Raw genomic sequence first — 21,954 nt, 5'->3', positions numbered from 1 at the left:
AAGCACTTTGTGGCTACAGACGTGAGTGCTATGGGTCAGTAGTCATTTAGGCAGGTTACCTTAGTGTTGGGCACAGGGACTATGGTGGTTTGCTTAAAACATGTTGGTATTACAGACTCGGACAGGGAGAGGTTGAAAATATCAGTGAAGACACTTACCAGTTGGTCAGCGCATGCACGCAGTACATGTCCTGGTAATTTGTCTGGCCCTGCGAACTTGTGAATGTTGACCTGTTTCAAGGTCTTGCTCACATCAGCTGCATAGAGCGTGATCACACAGTCTTCCCGAACAGCTGGTGCTCTCATATATGTTTCAGTGTTATTTGCCTCGAAGCGAGCAGTTAGTTTAGCTCGTCTGGTAGGCTTGTGTCACTGGGCAGCTCTTGGCTGTGTATCCCTTTGTAGTCTGTAATGATACGAAAGGCAGTTTGATCTAATAAAATGCTGATTTAACCATCCGTCCAGGTTTACAAGTTGATTTTGAGAAAATTAAGTTTACCTCACTTGGCTTTTGATCCAAGACCCATTGTTCTAGGACCAGATTTGTTGTAAAAAATATGAACAAGTAAAACCATAAGAAACCATAATACCGTAAATGTTTTTATAAAGGAACATATATGGTGTCATTGCTGTGGGCCAGTGGTTCCCCTTTAAACATTCAACCTCCAGCTGCATACCCCCTCTAGCACCAGGGTTAGCGCACTCTCAAATGTTTTTTGTTGTTGTTGCCATCATTGTAAGCCTGCCACACACACACATTTATAATACATAAGAATGACTGTGAGTTTTTGTCACAACCTGGCTCGTGGAAAGTGACAAAGAGCTCTTATAGGACCAGGGCACAAATGATAGTATAATAGTATTTATTTAGCCATCTTACATATGAAACTTTATTTGTTTATCAAAAATTGTGAATAACTTACCACAGGTTAATGAGAAGGGTGTGCTTGAAAGGATGCACATAACTCTGCAGTGTTGGGTTGTATTGGAGAGAGTCTCAGTCTTAAATAATTTTCCACGCACAGTCTGTGCCTGTATTTAGTTTTCATGCTAGTGAGGGCCGAGAATCCACTCTCACGTAGGTACGTAGTTGCGAAGGGTATCAGCGTCTTAACAGCGCTATTTACCAAGGCAGGATACTCTGAGCGCAGCCCAATTTAGAAATCTGGCAGTGGCTTCTGATTTAAATCCAATTTTCACAGAGCCGGGGGTATGTTGCAATTTCGATGAGGCTCTCTTGTTCCGATATCGGGAAGTGGACTGGAGGCAGGGCATGAAAGGGATAACGAATCCAGTTGTTTGTGTCATCTGTTTCAGGTAAGTACCTGCTTAATTGTGCACCCAATTCACTCAGGTGCTTCACTGTATCACATTTGACATTGTCATTTTCAAACAAAAAATTCAACAATGATGGAAAGATCTGTGTGTTGTCCTTGTTAATGCAGACAGAGAAGAACTCCAACTTCTTAATCATAGCGTCTATTTTGTCCCGCGCGTTGAATATGGTTGCGGAGAGTCCCTGTAATCCTAGATTCAGATCATTCAGGCGAGAAAAAACATCACCCATATAGGCCAGTCATGTGAGAAACTTGTCATCATGCAAGCAGTCAGACAAGTGAAAATTATGGTCAGTAAAGAAAACTTTAAATTCGCCTCTCAATTCAAAAAAACGTGTCAATACTTTGCCCCTTGATAACCAGTATGTTGTAAAAGCATTACATGGTCGCTGCCCATATCATTGCCTAGTCCAGAAAATACACGAGAGTTCAGTGGCCTTGCTTTAACAAAGTAACCATTTTGTGTCCAAAACGTCTTTCAAGCTGTCAGGCATTCCTTTGGCAGCAAGAGCCTCTCGGTGGATGCTGCAATGTACCAAAATGGCGCCGGGAGCAACTGCTTGCACGTGTGTTACCACTCCATTATGTCTCCCTGTCATGGCTTTTTGCGCCATCAGTACAGATACTAACACATCTTGACCACCAAAGTCCATTTGATGTCACAAAGCTGTCCAGTACTTAAAAAAAATATCCTCTCCTGTTGTCTTGGTTTCCTGTGGTTTGCAGAAGAGCATGTCTTCCTTAATTGACCCCCCATAAACGTAACGGACATATACCAGGAGCTGTTGACTCATCCAGCTGTAACGCATAGAATTCACTGGCTTGTATGCGAAGCAGTAATTATTTCAAAACATCTGCCATGTCACTGATGCCATCGTGAAAGTGTTGTTTGATGAAGTCATTGTCTGTATAGTTGTTTTAGCCTTTTCCCCCAGCTTTGTCCCAGCCATATCTGCGGCAGCAGGAAGAATTAAGCCCTCCACAATAGTATGGGGATTGCCCATCCTAGCCACTTCGTAGCTCACCATATAAGACGCTTCTAGCCCCTTCTTATTCATGGTATCTGTTGCTTTTATACATGTCATTAGATCTCGCTCAAAAAACTCCCGTGGCTTATTTTTTTAAATGGCAGGTTTTGTTTCTAAATGTCTGCGCAACAGTGATGGTTTCATAGAGTTGTAAGATAGCACTTTTGCACATATAACAAACTAATATAAGTGAACCCCAAATCAATGTAGTTCTCATCATATTTGCGCCTCTTTGATGGTCCAAAGTCCGCCTGTTGTTCGGTGCTTTCCCGGGTAAGGGGGCAGTAGCTCTTCGGCTGCATCAGATTCTGTCAGTGTACATGCTAGCTGGGTTAACAACAAATGTAGAATTACTCATGCTAGCATTGGATGTGCTCGTGGAAGCAGAACAACTTGTGTTGTCGACAGGTGCAGGTGTAGTACTGCCAGTAGTAGTAGTACTACCGGTAGAGCTGGTATGTGTCTCTTTGGACACGGGCCTTACTTTTTTTAAACCATTCATCAATTTTCGAGCGAACGGAATGAGCAGCAGCCTTGTTTGGCTACATACAGACCGTTAGTGGAATTCCCACGAGAGAGAAACGGTTAATGTGATTGGATGTTCATTATTTGACTAGGCTACCTGTATTTGACATTGTTATTTCGCTGAACACGAGATGGTTTAATTTTATTTTTGGCAGTGAAATGAGGCTACTCGGGCAAGGGGGAAATGGAAAATATAGATGGACAGTTTAAAAAATGTGAAGAGAAAAAATATATATATATTTTTTTTAATTGCGCGTGCCCCTGACGGCATTGCGCATACCCCTAGTTTGGGAATAACTGCCGTAGGCTACTTTGATTTAGCTTTCATTCCTACTTGTTTGGCTTTACTGAAACATTTATTCCTTGATTGTTGCTTTAAATCTGATACATGTGTATTTTCTGAGATATAGGAGCTGACTGAGATGTGAAATCAGAAAGTAGGTTAGAAACATAGAAAGGGGGGTCAGTGGGAGAGAGGGAATGTAAGGGGAGACAAAGAGAGGAAGAGAAGAGTGAGGGGGTTTGCAGCCATGGAGAGAGGAAATGCATACCTTCTCCAGCAGCGGAAAATAGCCCAGCTGATGAGCGATTCGCAGAGAGAGGCACACACAGACCAATAACAGACAGAGAGAGAGGGCAGTGAGAGAGAGAAAGACTGAGACTGACCAAGTGTAACTTTGAGTTCAACAAAGATCCTGCCAAGTTATTACCACATACTGTGTCCACCAGCTTGGATACTTCAAAGTTTGGAACGAGAGAGTTACAGGGAGCTGAAGAGGGAAGGGGATTGAGGGTGAGAGAGAGCGAGAGAGAGAGAGAGGCAGACAAGACAGCAGGGGAGGGCAGCAACAGGCTAAAGGCAACAGATTAGGGCGCCAAATAAGGCAGAGAGAGAATCCAGACACAAAGGAGGGGAAATGGAAGAGAATATGTTGTGAAATGCACATTGAAGATCCTGCTTGGCTCAGGCTGAGAGCAGGGCAGTGTCAACGTGTGGCTAGACATTGGGCAGAGGATCGCTGTGGTCAGTAGATCCGACTGTTGACTGCCAGGGTTACATCACTGCCGAATGCCGTGGTTGGGTGAAAGGGCCGTGGCTCTGGGGACAATATGGCGCATTATTTGCTCTGCTGGGGGGGTGGGGCTTTGGAAGACATGTGCCTGGATGTCCCCTACCCGGCCATATACCGGTGAGTTCCTCACTTCACTGTACTTTACCTCCAATGGTCAATTTGTCTGTCTGTCTGAGGTGTGTGGACCCAGACAGTGTTAAAGGGATAGATCGTCCAAATTACAAAATTAGATATTTGTTTCCTTACTCAAGAAGCAGTCTATGGCCAAGATATGATTCCCTGGCACTGTTTCCAAATACTAACATTTTAGCATTTGTGGCATGGATCCCATTCAAGTCATGGGAGCGATATTAGCCTTTTTTGCACATAATAAATAATAATAATAAATAAATAATAAATAATCCTAAAGTATCTAAAAATGTTTTTGAAGCTCACTAAAGTCACTTAACAATGATTTGTTATGTGCGAAAAATGCTAACATCTATCCCATGACCGTTAGCATTTGGAAACAGTGCTTGCCAGTGCTAGGGAAACTAAACCAAAGCATGGATTGCTGTCATACCTTCTACGTAAGGAAACCAATGTGTCATTTTGTACTTTGAGTGAACTATCGCTTTCAGGCACTGTTTCCAAAACTCAGTCCTGGGTGCCATGAATGGTGCATATTTCGTTTTTACCCCTAGCACTACACAGCTGATTTATAATAATCAACTCATCATCAAGCTTTGATTATTTTAATCAGCTATTTATTGCTAGGGCAAAAAGCAAAACGTGCACCCCTGTGAGGCCTCAGGAGCGAGTTTGGGAAACTCTGCTTTAAGTTCTCAAAGAAAGTGGAGGCTTACATTATTAGGTGCTTGTTTGTAATGAATGGTCCAACGTTATGAATAATTAAGTGTGAAATGATTTTGAACAAGATGGCGCCGACGGAGATGGTCGCTTTGCTTCAACTCCTTAGGAAACTATGCAGTATTTCGTTTTTTTATGTATTATGTCTTACATTGTTACCCTAGGAAATCTTAAGTCTTATTACATATATCCAATAGTTATTTCCGGCTGTAAGAGCGACGTCAACTTACCAACATTACGACCAGGAATACGATTTTCCTGAAGCAGATCCTCTGTTTGGACCACCACCCAGGACAATGGATCTAATCCCAGAAGACGACCCAAAACAACTGCGCCACAGAAGGAGTGGCCTTCTGGTCAGGCTCCGTAGAGGTGCACATCGCCCACCGCCCCCGAGTATACTACTCGCCAATGTCCAGTCTCTTGACAACAAGGTAGACAAAATTCGAGCAAGGGTTGCCTTCGAGAGACCTCAGAGATTGTAACATTCTCTGTTTTATGGAAACATGGCTCTCTCGGGATATGTTGTTGGAATCAGTTCAGCCACCGGGCTTCTCCATGCATCGCGCCGACAGAGATAAACATCTCTCTGGGAAGAGGAAGGGCGGGGGTGTATGCTTCATGATTAATGACTCATGGTGTAATCATAACAACATACAGGAACTCAAGTCCTTCTGCTCACCCGAACTAGAATTCCTCACAATCAAATGCCGGCAATATTACCTTCCAAGAGAATTCTCGTCAGTTGTCGTCACAGCTGTGTACATTCCCCCTCAAGCAGACACCAACATGGCCCTAAAGGAACTTCACTGGACTCTATGTATACTGGAAACCATATATCCCGAGGCTGCATTTATTGTAGCTGGGGATTTTTACAAAGCAAATTTGAGAGGCTACCTAAATTCTATCAGCATATTAATTGCACTACGCGCGGGGGTAATACACTCGACCACTGTTACTCTAACTTCCGCGATGCATACAAAGCCCTCCCCCGCCATCCCTTCGGAAAATCCGACCACGACGCCATCTTGCTCCTACCGTCTTATAGGCAGAAAATCGGGTGTGCCAGTGACTAGAAACGTTCAACGCTGGTCTGACCAATCGGAATCCACGCTTCAAGATTGTTTTGATCACGTGGACTGGGATATGTTCCCGGTCAGCCTCAGTGAATAGCATTGACATATACGCTGACTCTGTGAGTGAATTTATAAGGAAATGCATTGGCGCTGTTGTACCCACTGTGACTATTAAAACCTACCCTAACCAGAAACCGTGGATGGATGGCGGCATTTGTGTAAAACTGAAAGTGCGAACCAACACATTTAATTATGGAAAGAGGTCTGTGAATATGGCTGAATATAAACAGTGTAGTTATTCCCTCCGCAAGGCAATCAAACAAGCAAAATGACAGTACAGGGACAAAGTGGAGTCGCAATTCAACGGCTCAGTCACGAGACGTATGTGGCAGGGTCTACAGGAAATCACAGACTACAAAAAGAACCAGCCACGTCACTAACGCCGTCGACAAGCTAAACACCTTCTTTGCCCGCTTTGAGAATAATTCCGTGCCATCGTCGCGGCCCGCTAACAAGAACTGCGCCCTCTCCTTCTTCGTGGTCGAAGTGAGTGAAACATTTAAAATTGTTAACCCTCGCTAGGCTGCTGGCTCAGACGGCATCCCTAGCCACGTCCTCAGAGCATGCGCAGACCAGCTGGCTGGTGTGTTTACGGGCATATTCAATCGCTCCCTATCCCAGTCTGCTGTCCCCACATGCATCAAGATGGCCACCATTGTTCCTGTACCCAAGAAGGCAAAGGTAACTGAACTAAATGACTACGGCCCCGTAGCACTCACTTCTGTCATCATGAAGTGCTTTGAGAGACTAGTCAAGGATCATATCACCTCCACCTTACCGGCCACCCAAGACCCACTTCAGTTTGCATACCGCCCCAACAGGTCCACAGACGATGCAATCGCCATCACACTGCATACTGCCCTATCCCATCTGGACAAAAATAATACCTACAGTTGAAGTTGGAAGTTTACATACATCTTAGCCAAATACATTTAAACTCTGTTTTTCACGATTTCTGACATTTAATCCTAGTAAAAATTATTCCCTGTCTTAGGTCAGTTAGGATCACCACTTTATTTTAAGAATGTGAATGTCAGACTAATAGTAGAGAATTATTTATTTCAGCTTTTATTTCTTTCATCACATTCCCAGTGGGTCAGAAGTTTACATGCACTCAATTAGTATTTGGTAGCATTGCCTTTAAATTGTTTAACTTGAGTAGCCTTCCACAAGCTTCTCACAATAAGTTGGGTGAATTTTGGCCCATTCCTCCTGACAGATCTGGTGTAACTGAGTCAGGTTTGTAGGCCTCCTTGCTCGCACACACTTTTTCAGTCCTGCCCTCAAATGTTCTATAGGAGTAAGGTCAGGGCTTTGTGATGGGCCACCCCAATACCTTGACTTTGTCCTTAAACCATTTATCCCACAACTTTGGAAGTATGCTTGGGGTCATTGTCCATTTGGAAGACCCGTTTGCGACCAAGCTTTAACTTCCCAACTGTTGTCTTGAGATGTTGCTTCAATATATCCACATCATTTTCCTACCTCATGCTGCCATCTATTTTGTGAAGTGCACCAGTCCCTCCTGCAGCAAAGCATCCCCACAACATGATGCTGCCACCCCCGTGCTTCACGGTTAGGATGGTGTACTTCGGCTTGCAAGTCTCCCCCTTTTTCCTCCAAACATAATGGTCAGTTCTATTTCTGTTTCATCAGACCAAAGGACATTTCTCCAAGAAGTACGATCTTTTGTCAGCATGTGCAGTTGCAAACCATAGTCTGGCTTTTTTATGGCGGTTTTGGAGCAGTGGCTTCTTCCTTGCAGAGCAGCCTTTCAGGTTATGTCGATATAGGACTCGTTTTACTGTAGATATAGATACTTTTGTACCTGTTTCCTCCAGCATCTTCACAAGGTCCATTGCTGTTGTTCTGGAATTGATTTGCACTTTTCGCACCAAAGTACGTTCATCTCTTGGAGACTGAACTAATCTCCTTCTTGAGCGGTATGACGGCTCTGTGGTCCAATGGTGTTTATACTTGCGTACTATTGTTTGTACAGATGAACGTGGTACCTTCAGGCGTTTGGAAATTGCTCCCAAGGATGAACCAGACATGTGGAGGTCTACAATTTTTTTTCTGAGGTCTTGGCTGATTTCTTTAGATTTTCCCATGATGTCAAGCAAAGAGGCTCTGAGTTTGAAGGTATGCCTTTAAATACATCTACAGGTACACTTCCAATTGACTCAAATTATGTCAATTAGCCTATCAGAAGATTCTAAAGCCATAACATAGATTTCTGGAATTGTTGAAAGGCACAGTCAACTTAGTGTATGTAAACCTCTGACCCACTGGAATTGTGATACAGTGAAATAATCTGTCTGTAAACAATTGTTGGAAAAATTACTTTTGTCATGCACAAAGTAGATGTCCTAACCGACTTGCCAAATCTATAGTTTGTTAACAAGAAATTTGTGGAGTGGTTTATAAACTAGTTTCAATGACTACAACCTAAGTGTATGTAAAGTTCTGACTTCAACTGTATGTAAGAATGCTGTTCATTGACTACAGCTCAGCATTCAATACTATAGTATCCGCCAAGCTCATCATCAAGCTGGAGGCCCTGGGCCTCAACCCCGCCCTGTGCAATTGGGTCCTGGACTTCCTGACGGGCCGCCTCCAGGTGGTGAAGGAAGGAAACAACATCTCCACCTCGCTGACCCTCAACACTGGGGCCCCACAAGGGTGCATGCTCAGCCCCCTCCTATACTCCCTGTTCATCCACGACTGCGTGGCCATGCACGCCTCCAACTCAATCATCAAGTTTGCAGGCGACACGACAGTATTGGGCTTGATTACCAACAACTGACGAGACAGCCTACAGGGAGGAGGTGAGGGCACTCGGAGTGAGGTGTCAGGAAAACAACCTCTCACTCAATTTCAACAAAACAAAGGAGATAATCGTGGACTTCAGGAAACAGCAGAGAGAGTACCCCCCTATCCACTTCGAAGGGACAGCAGTGGAGAAGGTGGAAAGTTTTTAAGTTCTTCGCCGTACAAATCAATGACAAACTGAAATGGTTCATCCACACAGACAGTGTGGTGAAGAAGGTTTAACAGTGCCTCTTCAACCTCAAGAGGCTGAAGAAAATTGGCTATTCACCCAAAACCCTGACTAACTTTTACAGATCCATAATCGAGAGAATCCTGTCGGGCTGTATCACAGACTGGTACGGCAACTGCTCAGCCTTCAGCTGCAAGGCTCTCCAGAGGGTTGTGCGGTCTGCACAACACATCACCCGGGGGCAAACTACCTGTCCTCAATGACACCTATAGCACCCAACGTCACAGGAAGGCAAAGAAGATTGTCAAAGACAACAACCACATGAGCCACTGCCTGTTCACACCATTACCATCTAGAAGGTGAGGTCAGTACAGGTGCATCAAAGCTGGGACCGAGAGATTGAAAAACAGCTTCTATCTCAAGGCCATCGGACTGATAAACATCAATCACTAACTCGGAGAGGCTGCTGCCTACATGGAGACCCACTCACTGGCCACTTCAACAAATGGATCACTAGTCACTTTAAACAATGCCACTTTAATAATGTTTACTTCTCTTACATTACTCATATCTTGTAGCCCATCTGTAAATATCCCATCCAACTACCTCATCCCCATACAGTTATTTATTATTATGTTTAGCTCCTTTGCACCCCAGTATCTCTACTTGCACATTCATCTTCTGCACATCTATCACTCCAGTGTTTAATTGCTAAATTGTAATTATTTTGCCACTATGGCCTATTTATTGCCTTACATCCCTTATCTTACCTCATTTGCACACACTCTATATAGACTTTTTCTATTGTGTTATTGACTGTATGTTTGTTTATTCCAAGTGTAACGCTGTGTTATTGTTTGTGTCGCACTGCTTTGTTTTATCTTGGCCAGGTTGCAGTTGTAAATGAGAACTTGGTGTAGGTATAATAACCTACAACCAAAGAAGTTCTAGAATGTTACAGAATGTTACAATCATTTCAGCTAACTTGCAATTTCCTGACCGGAGACTGAATCAACTACATAGATTTCCTGTTCATTGCCTCTGTAAATAAACTGTAGGGCCTAGATTTCCGCTCTGTGTAGATTGCAGTATTGAATTGTTGATTAGGGTTTATATTTTTGGTTAGAAATGTGTTTAGTGAAACCCCTTGAAGTTAATAGTTTGGGTTTTGGCTCTCTGAACCATCTGTACATCCAGGATACGTCAAGAGCTCAATCAATCATTCATAGTGCAGATTAGAACTGGTGTAAAATCTCTCTGAGATCTTTTAACAGGGAAAGGAATTTGACACCTTCAAGTAAACTTAATAACTTCCCAAACAACGGTGTTTCTTTGTAGCTGTGGTATCTTAAGGTGAATACATATATACTATATATTCTGTGTCGTCTTTAGTGACTGTGGAATGTTGTGTCCTGAGAAAAAGGTAAAGTCAACAAGGGAGAGATATCAGTTTTGGAGCCTGAATATTATTAAGTGACCACACACGCTCATCAGTCCTGTTGCGGCTCTGTTCTATGGTGGAGACTTTGCATAGCCTCAGTTGAAGATCAAATGCATCAGAGAACAGATAAGGCCCATTGTTCAGCATACTTTGGTTATCTTCTAGATGTAATAGCTTTTTTAAAAATCCATTAAAAGGTTCTTCAACTGGGGCTTTGTATGTCCATCTTAGTTCTGTTCTCAGGGTGTGTTCTCAGAGGTGATATGTTGTCTATTGTCAGCACTGTCAGCCCTTGTCAACAAAGGCAAGAAGGAAGCACTTTCTCTGGATTGTTTGTTGACTGTTCTCGTGATGCAGCACAACCAGTTTATGAAACTGCGGTCTTGGGGACATAAGATGTTGGCTTGCCAATTTTTATACTTTACAACCAACTTTACAACCAACGTTTTAAGAAAAAATAAACTCAGCCCCTTTCTACTCCTCTCCGCACTCGCCTCAATTGTGTGGATCATCCTGTTAGAGGGGGTGACTCAAAGGGCCGGTGGAATGAACCAAACACAGCACATGGATGGGGGTGTTCTATATCCTGAGATCGGTTGCTACCTTACTGTGGAGGTTTGAGAGGAGTCCTGTGTTTGAGGAGAAACTCTTGATTTAAAGCATGGTGGACCACTAACCAAGTGACCATTCTGTTAGATCGAGGTGGGCAGATTACTTCAATTTATTTGGATGGGGAATCACCCACTGTAAATGCATGGGCATGTCTGCAATGCATGTATGTAACTCTACTATGTTGTTGTAGGAAGGACTTGCTGACAGTTCCATCCATGCTCTTAAAGTGGCTCTCTGATTATTTTCTCAAATGTCTGCAGAGACAGAAGTCTGACTTTAGTGAATTTGATTTGTGGGTGTAGTTTGTAAATGGAAATGTTTAACCTTTTGAAACATCTCTCTTTTATAGAGAATTTATTATGTTATGGAGATGTATCTTGTCCTTACATGACCCAAATCTTTGCACACAGATACTCCAGCAGTAAAGAGCGTATAGTAAAGTACTGCATTAACTTTATTCCAGAAATTCTCTGGCACATTTCCATTTCAGAAGTACAATAAATAGATAATCATTTTAGAGACAACCCAAAAAGCACCAACATTTTCACTTTTGTCACTTTATTAATAAAGGTCTACTGTTGGGAATAATAATTTTCAATGCATATATTATGTTATGAGCTGTAGTAGCACATTCATGCATAAAACCCTTTTTTGAGGTTGTTCATCCTGTTGGGAAATAGAGTCCTATGGGGAGGGGGGAGGGGGTCAAGTTTAGATCCGAAATAGACATGTTGATACCCTGCTGATATTACTAAGAGCCTTAAGGTGGAAGAGCTGGAAATAATTAAATTCAGGCTGCTTTTTATGAGTGTAAGAAATGCTTGCTGAGCAATGGAGCAAATCCAGGGCGCTTCCCTTTAGAGACACTAGCTTTAAAACAGAGTTTGTCTCTGCGTACTGCATGTTAAAATATATGTACGTTGAAAGGCTTGTATGGTTAAAATTAGAGGTCGACCGATTAATCGGAATGGCCGATTAATTAGGGCCGATTTCAAGTTTTCATAACAATCCGAAATCTGTATTTTTCTTTTCCTTTTTTTTTCTTTTTTTTCCCCATTATTATTATTATTATTATTTTACACCTTGATTTAATCTTTATTTAACTAGGCAAGTCAGTTAAGAACACATTCTTATTTTCAATGACGGCCTAGGAACGGTGGGTTAACTGCCTCGTTCAGGGGCAGAACGACAGATTTTCCCCTTGTCGGCTCGGGGGATCCAATCTTGCAACCTTACAGTTAACTAGTCCTTGTGCACTCCACAAGGAGACTGCCTGTTACTCGAATGCAGTAAGCCAAGGTAAGTTGCTAGCTAGCATTAAACTTATCTTATAAAAAACAATCAATCAATCATAATCACTAGTTAACTACACATGGTTTATAATATTACTAGATATTATCTAGCGTGTCCTGCGTTGCATATAATCTGACTGAGCATACAAGTATCTGACTGAGCGGTGGTAGGCAGAAGCAGGTGTGTAAACATGAATTCAAACAGCACTTTCGTGTGTTTTGCCAGCAGCTCTTCGTTGTGTGTCAAGCATTGCGCTGTTTATGACTTCAAGCCTATCAACTCCCGAGATGAGGCTGGTGTAACCGAAGTGAAATGGCTAGCTAGTTAGCGTGCGCTAATAGTGTTTCAAACGTCACTCGCTCTGAGCCTTGGAGTGGTTGTTTCCCTTGCTCTGCATGGGTAATGCTGCTTCGAGGGTGGCTGTTGTCGTTGTGGTCCTGGTTCGAGCCCAGGGAGGAGAGGGACGGAAGCTATACTGTTACACTGGCAATACTAAAGTGCCTATAAGAACATCCAATAGTCAAAGGCTAATAAAATACAAATGGTATAGAGGGAAATAGTCCTAGAATTCCTATAATAACTACAACCTAAAACTTCTTACCTGGGAATATTGAAGACTCATGTTAAAAGGAACCACCAGCTTTCATATGTTCTCATGTTCTGAGCAAGGAACTTAAACGTTAGCTTTATTACATGGCACATATTGCACTTTTACTTTCTTCTTCAACACTTTGTTTTTGCATTATTTAAACCAAATTGAACATGTTTCATTATTTATTTGAGGCTAAACTGATTTTATTGATGTATTATATTAAGTTAAAATAAGTGTTCATTCAGTATTGTTATAATTGTCATTATTACAAAAAATAAATACAAATAGGCCGTTTTGAATCGGTATCTGCTTTTTTGGTCCTCCAATAATCGGTATCGGTGTTGAAAACTCATAATCGGTCGACCTCTAGTTAAAATACAGCTACACACTTGAAACAGTGGTTTTGTTACAACTTTGTTAAAACAGCATGCCAAGAATGGAAGGGCTGTGTGCCCACTTCCCATGACAATAACCTTACCACTTATATATCGTTAGGCTGTATGTATTTTTTAGATACACTGTAGACCTAGTGTAAATGTGTATTATTATAGTGTCACCATCTTTATTGCAAAAAGAAATACAAATACAATCAACTTTAGATTACATGGTAATTAGACAGAGGCAATAAAGTGTCTGTTGATCAGCACAGCAATTGATAAAAACAGAACCTCGTTTGCAAAACACATGGTTCTTAGCACATGTCAATATTACACAGCTAAGTTAGCCTTACAGAAATCCAAATGCAGACGGACTCGATAGACCTCTAATGTAAGTGACTGTGTCCAACACACCGCTTGCTAACTGCTAGCTTGCCAGCCCCGGTCTGCTAACTGCTATCTTGCCAGCCCCGGTCTGCTAACTGCTAGCTTGTTAAGCTCCGACTTACTAACTGTTAGCCTGTTAGCATCAGCCTGCTAACTGTCTGATCGCCTGTCCCCAGTCAGCCCAACCACTCACTGGACCCATATGTTCACTTGGCTACGCATGCCTCTCTCTAATATCAATATGCCTCTTCCATTACTGTCCTGGTTAGTGATTACTGTCTCATTTCACTGTAGAGCTTCTAGCCCTGCTCAAGATGCCTTAACCAACCACGTTGTTCCACCTCCTACATATGCGATGACATCACCTGGTTTAAGAGTCTCTAGAGTGTCTCTCTCATCATTACTCAATGCCTAGGTTTACCTCCAATTTACTCACATCCTACATTACCATTGTCTGTACATTATGTCTTGAATCTATGCTATCGAACCCAGAAATCTGCTCCTTTTACTCTCTGTTCCGAACGTGCTAGACGGCCAGTTCGCATAGCATTTAGCCGTACCCTTATCCTACTTCTCCTCTGTTCCTCTGGTGATGTAGAGGTTAATCCAGGTCTTGCAGTGCCTAGCCCCACTCCCACTCCCCAGGTGCTCTCATTTGTTGACTTCTGTAACTGTAAAAGCCTTGGTTTCATGCATGTTAACATTAGAAGCCTACTCCCTAAGTTTGTTTTACTCACTGCTTTAGCACACTCTGCCAACCCGGATGTCTTAGCCGTGTCTGAATCCTGGCTTAGGAAAACCACCAAAAACCCTGAAATCTCCATCGCTAACTATAACATTTTCCACCAAGATAGAACTGCCAAAGGACTGCCTTCTACACCTGCATTGCTTGCTGTTTGGGGTTTTAGGCTGGGTTTCTGTACAGCACTTTGAGATATCAGCTGATGTACGAAGGGCTATATAAATACATTTGATTTGATTTGATTTGTGTTGCCATCTACTGCAAAGATAGCCTGCAGAGTTCTGTAGTACTATCCAAGTCTGTACCCAAACAATTCGAGTTTCTACTTCAAAAAATGTACCTTTCCAGAAACAAGTATCTCACTGTTGCCGCTTGCTATAGACCTCCCTCTGCCCCCAGCTATGCCCTCGATACTATATGTGAATTGATTGCCCCCCCATCTATCTTCAGAGCTCGTGCTACTAGGTGACCTAAACTGGGACATGCTTAACACCCCGGCCATCCTATAATCTAAGCTTGATGCCCTCAATCTCACACAAATGATCAATGATCCTACCAGGTACAACTCCAAATCCGTAAACACGGGCACCCTCATAGATGTCATCCTAACTAACTCGCCCTCCAAATACACCTCTGCTGTTTTCAATCAAGATCTCAGCGATCACTGCCTCATTGCCAGCATCCGTAATGGGTCTGCGACCAAACGACCACCCCTCATCACTGTCAAACGCTCCCTAAAACACTTCTGTGAGCAGGCCTTTCTAATCGACCTGGCCGGGGTATCCTGGAATTGCATTGACCCCATCCCGTCAGTAGATGATGCCTGGCTATTCTTTAAAAGTGCCTTCCTCACGATCTTAAATAAGCATGCCCCATTCAAAAAATTTAGAACTAGGAATAGATATAGTCCTTGGTTCACTCCAGACCTGTCTGCCCTTGACCAGCACAAAATCATCCTGTGGCGTTCTGCATTAGCATCGAATAGCCCCCGTGATATGGAACCTTTCAGGGAAGTTATGAACAAATATACACAGGCAGTTAGGAAAGCTAAGGCTAGCTTTTTCAAACAGAAATTTGCATCCTGTAGTACTAACTCAAAAAAGTTCTGGGACACTGTAAAGTTCATGGAGAATAAGATCACCTCCTCCCAGCTGCCAACTGCTCTGAGGTTAGGAAACACTGTCACCACCAATAAATCCACTATCATTGAGAATTTCAATAAGCATTTCTCTATGGCTGGCCATGCTTTCCACCTGGCTACCCCTACCCCGGTCAACTGCCCGGCACTCTCCACAGCAACCCGCCAAAGCCCCCACCATTTCTCCTTCATCCAAATAGCTGATGTTCTAAAAGAGCTGCAAAATCTGGACACCTACAAATCAGCCGGGCTAGACATTCTGGACCCTCTCTTTCTAAAATTATCTGCTGAAATTTTTGGAACCCCTATTACTAGCCTGTTCAACCTCTCTTTCGTATCATCTGAGATTCTCAAAGATTGGAAAGCTGCCGCAGTCATCCCCCTCTTCAAACGGGGTGACACTCTAGACCCAAACTGCTACAGACCTACAGTGGGGCAAAAAAGTATTTAGTCAGCCACCAATTGTGCAGGTTCTCCCACTTAAAAATATGAGAGAGGCCTGTAATTTTCATCATAGGTACACTTCAAAAATGACAAATAAAATAAATAAAATAGCCTCCAAAACTCTACCTAACAAACTGGATGCAGTCTATCACAGGGCCATCCATTTTGTCGCCAAAGCCCCATACACTACCTACCATTGCGACCTGTACACTCTCGTTGGTTGGCCCTCGCTTCATACTCGTCGCCAAACCCACTGGTTACATGTTATCCACAAGTCTCTGCTAGGTAAAGCCTCGCCTTATTTCACTGGTCACCATAGTAGCACCCACTCGTAGCATGCGCTCCAGCAGGTATATCTCACTGGTCACCCCCAAAGACAATTCCTCCTTTGGTCGTCTTTCCTTCCAGTTTTCTGCTTCCAAATGACTGGAACGAACTACAAAAATCTCTGAAACTGGAAACACTGATCTCCCTCACAAGCTTTAAGCACCAGCTGTCAGAGCAGCTCACAGATTACTGCACCTGTACATAGCCCATCTATAATTTAGCCCAAACAACTACCTCTCCCCTACTGTATTTATTTATTTATTTATTTTGCTCCTTTGCACCCCATTATTTCTATTTCTACTTTGCACATTCTTCCAAATCTACCATTCCAGTGTTTTACTTGCTATATTGTATTTACTTTGCCACCATGTTCTTTTTTTTGCCTCTACCTCCCTTATCTCACCTCATTTGCTCACAATGTATATAGACGTATTTTTCTACTGTATTATTGATTGTATGTTTTGTTTATTCCATGTGTAACTCTGTGTTGTTGTATGTGTTGAATTGCTATGCTTTATCTTCGCCAGGCTGCAGTTGCAAATGAGAACTTGTTCTCAACTAGCATACCTGGTTAAATAAAGGTGAAATTAAATTAAATTTAAAAAATTAACACCACCACCTGTAGTTATGTTGGGCACCTACTGACCCCAAAAATATGTTACGAAATATTTTGACAGATATGATTAAAATTAAGAAATACAGACAGGCACCACATTACTAAGACAACAGCTCACTCAATCAAGCCTGATGGTCGTGTAAGTATAAAAGCAGTGGATAATGTCTTCGTATAGTGTGTGTGAAGAATCCAATACTTTACCTTGTATGCAGTACAAACCAAGTTTTGTGGGAGCATCTCCACAAAGAGTATGAATTAGGCAGTTTGAGAAGGTTTGAATCCTAAGCTACCTGCCAACACGTTTAACGTACAATAGACCAACATAGCTACTGTAGTACAGTGCCTTCAGAAAGTATTCATACCCCTTAACTTAACTTATTCCATGTTTTGTTGTTACAGCCTGAATTCAAAATATATTATATTTAATTTTTTTCTCACCCATCTACACACAATACCCCATAATGACAAAGTAAAAACATGTTTAGACATTTTTTCAAATTTATTGAAAATGAAATACAGAAATATCTCATTTGCATAAGTATTCACACACATGTTAGAATCACCTTTGGCAGCGATCACAGCTGTTAGTCTTTCTGGGTAAGACTAATAGCTTTGCACACCAGGATTGTACAATATTTGCACATTATTCCTTTAAAAATTCTTAAAGCTCTGTCAAGTTGGTTTTTGATCATTGCAAGACAGCCATTTTCAAGTCTTGCCTTAGATTTTCAAGCCAATTGTTTTTTTTAAGTCAAAACTGTAACTAGGCCACTCAGGAACACTGGTAAGTAATTCCAGTGTATATTTGGCCTTGTTTCCTGCAGAAAGGTGAATTTGTCTCCTAATGTCTGTTGGAAAGCAGACTGAACCAGGTTTTCATCTAGGATTTTGCCTGTGCTTAACTCTATTCCATTTATTTTTATCATAGAAAAACTCCCCAGTCCTTGCCGATGACAAGCATATCCATAACATGATGCAGCCACCAAACAATTCCACCTTGACATTATGGGGTGTTGTGTGTGTGTGTGTAGGCCAGTGACACAAAATCGAAATGTAATCAATTTCAAATTCTGGCTGTAACACAATATAATGTAGAAAAAGTTAAGGGGCGTGAATACTTTCTGAAGGCCCTGTAGGTCAAAGCTGTGTGATGGAAAACCTTGGTAGAGCATGTGTAAAGTAGGCATTGTGGTGCTCATGTGAATTTCCTTTCTTATTTGGCTTCAGACCAATGCCTACTTCTCACTTAAAACAGTTTCTTTTGTTTTTAATATAAATATGGCACCTTCCAGTGACAACCATCTGCTTTACTGTGTGCCAAGTTTGACAACAGTATGATTTTACTGTTGCCCTTTTCTTGTTCTTCCTTATTCAGTTGGTGAAATGTAATACAGTTACATTTGAAACAGAACCTAACGTTTCTGGTCTACTAGTTTGTTACCCAGCTACCTGTTATAATAGTGCTATAACAGCATCATCTCTCTTCTTGTCGTCTGTCAGGGAGAAGCCAGGCCACTGGGCTCCAGACCCGCTCCCACAGCAGGACGTGGGCGAGCGCTTAGCCCTGGGCAGCACCGAGGCCCTGGCCAACGGCAACAAGGCTGACCTGCAGGCTGCTAAGCGCCTAGCCAAACACCTCTTCAACCTGGACGGCTTCAGGAAGTCTGACGTGGCCAGGCACCTGAGCAAGAAGTGAGTATACTGGAGCAGTACCAGCTGGTCCCAATTCGAGCTATAGCCCTCCCTTGGGTCCTTACCATTCAATGTTTGCAGATCTATTAGGTGGAAGTGGAATCTTTACCATTACATTGCATATAATTATCCAGACCCGTCAGATATGCTATCGTTGAGGGGTTAGGGCCAAGATAAGGATAGGTAGTGATTTGGGACCGGTTGTACATAGGCCAGGTACCTGTTCACTTTTCTCTGCCTTTGTCTTTTGTTTACCTTTCATGCACAGTAAGTGTGTGTGTGTGTGTGTGTGTGTGTGTGTGTGTGTGTGTGTGTGTGTGTGTGTGTGTGTGTGTGTGTGTGTGTGTGTGTGTGTGTCTTTTTGCAGTAATGAATTCAGTCGGATGGTGGGAGAAGAATACCTCAGTTACTTCAACTTTTCAGGCCTTACTATTGACCAAGCGCTAAGGTAAGATACCTTTCAGTGGAAATGGTTAAAAATGTAGCACAATGACCTAGTCACCCCCCCCCCCCCCCCCAATGAATATTGAACACTCACAATGCTGTATGGCATCCGCAGAGCCTTCCTGAGGGAGTTTGCCCTCATGGGAGAGACACAGGAGAGAGAGCGAGTGCTGGCCCACTTCTCTAGGAGATATCTACAATGCAACCCCAATGCAATACCTTCTGAAGGTAAGACAGGGACGAGTGTCCGTTCCAAGGTGTCAACGTAGCAGACACATTACCAGTAGGGGCCACTGGGAGGGGGGGGGCAGGAAGGACTCTTTCACTGATACTGCACAAGAACTCACTGAAACATCTCTCTTTCTCCCTGCTCCAGACAGTGTCCACACCCTGACCTGTGCCCTGATGCTGCTCAACACAGACCTGCATGGCCATGTGAGTACCTGTGGGGGAGCCAGGGGCTAGAGAGCTGTGGAGGGCTCATGTTGAAATGTGGGTAAAGAGCTTAAAGTTCTCTAGTCAAAAAGAAAGACCATTAAAACAATGTGATATATACCCTATAACATATACAGCGGTGGTTTTTCCTAGAGGGGCCCTTAAGGAGACAGTGCGAGTGAAGGTGCCCCTTTCTCCCTCCTCAGAATATCGGCAAGAAAATGTCCGTCCTGCAGTTCATCGGCAACCTGGAAGGGCTAAACAACGGAAAGGATTTTCCCAAGGAACTGCTCAAGGTGTGTTGAATTAGTTAAAACATACTGTAGAAACGATATAGATGTGTCGAACCATGTGCATACAACCACATGCGTACCGTGGGACCCTTGTTTCAGCTGCATGACCTCTATTTGACCACATGATCTCTTGATATCCATGAATCGGTTTCCGGGTTTTCCAGATAGTGTATTGCTGACGTCAGAGTAACTTGCACCACTGATATTGAGAGAGGCATGTCCTAAAGGGTGCCAGGGAGACATAACATTTCTCACCTTCACCAGCCTCCACTGCTGAGGGGAGGACGGTACATAATGGCCGGAACAGAGCAAATGGAATGGACTCAAACGCATGAAATCCATGTATTTGATACCATTTCACTGATTCTGCTCCAGCCATTACCACTAGACCATCCTCCCCAATTAAGATGCCACCAACCTCCTGTGCCGCAGATAGTGTGTGTTTACAGGCATGATCCAGCATGATATATTTCCTTCCTGTTACAGTGGAAGGGGTTTCTGACTCTAGGGGGTTTCTGGTCTGTTGACCACCTCTGAGCTGTTGTGTGAACAGAGCCATATTGTATAGATCAGAGAGAGAGAGCCAACATGTTTTACCTCCCACTCGCTCTCCTTCCTCTTGTCCTTCCACTCTCTGCCTCACTCCTGTGAACAGCATCACCTCCTACTCCCTTGTTTTCATCTCTCCCTCCCTTCATGTCTCTGTGTTTATTACAGTCTCTCTCTCTCTCATTCTGTTACGTATCATGTCACCCCTTGGCAGATAATTGTCCATCTGCCTGCCTGTATTCTTCACTCATCCTCCATTTTATTTATCAGGTTTCTCTCTCTCTCTCTCTCTCTCTCTCTCTCTCTCTCCCTCTATCTATCGCTCCTCTGCTCCTCTGCTCTCCGTCTATGGTGTTCCTATCTCTGTTCCACCTACCTCTGTGGGAGCTCAGCCCAGCTGCCTGCAGCCCACAGAGGTGGCCAAGCTGTGTTCCTCCTCAGGCTCTCTCAGTTAACTATTCATATCACAGCTGAGTGCTCCATGAAATATTATGGAACGCTCCACAATCGCTTGTGTGTCACGATCTTTCACAACAGACCGACCAATTTCCTATATCCATCTCTTCATTCATCTCTTCATCCATCCATGTTTTTCATCATCCATCCATGTCTTTCATCATCCATCTCGCCCTCTGTAATGGTTTGCGCTGGTCTGTAAGGGGTATTAAAGCAGCACAGAGAGATTGTCCAAGTCAACAGGCGGTGTCTATTGGTGCAGAGAGGAGGCTGCTACAGAACAGTAGTCAGTGGGGCAGGGCTCATATGGTAAATTACTGGCGACGGGTGAGAGGGAGGACAGGCATCTAAGTAAATGGGAATTTGGCTGTCACATGGTAACCCCTGCTGTGTTGAGCGTTTTGTCATGGTATTATCATACAAGGCGTTACAAATCACTGTCTTCCTTGCTTTCTGCTTCCACCCTTTTCTCTCTTTCTATGTTTCTCTCTCTTTCTCTACATATTCTTCTCCATATCCTCTATTTTTTGTGTAAGGTATGAGTAATGTTGCTGTGTCTCTTGGGTGGTGATTATGCAGGTATGTTAATGCAGACAGTGTGGTGTACGTTTCCCCAGGAAATTATCTGAGCGTCAAGGGCGTAGTTCTCTGTTGCTGCGCTGCACAGCGCTGCACAGCACAACTCACCTCTCAAGTGGAGAGGTTCACTTTGCTTCAGTTTTATTCCAAAAAGCTGTATGTCAATTTTCAGAAATGTTGGTAAATTATTATCATTTAAATAACTTTTTAAAGAGATTGGTGTGTTTTTTTCACTGTTTAATCATGGCCTGGGGCTGTTCAGTGACACATGCATTTAAAAAAAAATGTATCACTTGATGGTTACTTTTCAGAGAGACAAATAATCATGTTTTTTTTTTCCGCAAAACGCTATATATCCGCCTCACTCTCAGAGAAATAAGTACTGCTAGGTTTACACAGTCGAATGTCACAAACTGTTACATTTAAAAAATATAAAAAACTGTACAAATGATACATTTGTGACATCGGTACAATTAAATAATAATAATAATAGTAATACAGTAATGAGATCTGTTTGTAAAACAGTTAGTTCGTTTTTTGCCCCAATTTCGGGATTCTGATCTTGTCTCGTCTCTGCAACTCCCCAACG

General features: G+C 42.9%; 1 protein-coding gene across 2 annotated transcripts in view; it reads left to right on the top strand.

The window, feature by feature from the left end:
* Positions 1-21,954, top strand: part of LOC109899667 (PH and SEC7 domain-containing protein 1-like) — a 50,737-nt gene that overhangs the window by 11,309 nt on the left and 17,474 nt on the right. Inside the window, exons 1-6 of one of the 2 annotated variants that reach the window (XM_020495096.2) lie at positions 3,435-4,079; positions 18,418-18,609; positions 18,977-19,057; positions 19,169-19,281; positions 19,430-19,488; positions 19,695-19,784. In XM_020495096.2, coding sequence (XP_020350685.1) covers positions 4,000-4,079; positions 18,418-18,609; positions 18,977-19,057; positions 19,169-19,281; positions 19,430-19,488; positions 19,695-19,784 — 615 coding nt within the window. In that variant the 5' untranslated portion in view covers positions 3,435-3,999. Of the gene's footprint in view, positions 1-3,434; positions 4,080-18,417; positions 18,610-18,976; positions 19,058-19,168; positions 19,282-19,429; positions 19,489-19,694; positions 19,785-21,954 lie in introns of those variants that run through there. The other variant, XM_031835807.1, reaches the window with a different exon arrangement.

This window comes from Oncorhynchus kisutch, linkage group LG11, assembly GCF_002021735.2.
Source record: "Oncorhynchus kisutch isolate 150728-3 linkage group LG11, Okis_V2, whole genome shotgun sequence".
In the NCBI taxonomy this organism is placed as follows: Eukaryota; Metazoa; Chordata; class Actinopteri; order Salmoniformes; family Salmonidae; genus Oncorhynchus; species Oncorhynchus kisutch.
This window is presented reverse-complemented; position numbering and strand designations above follow the sequence as displayed.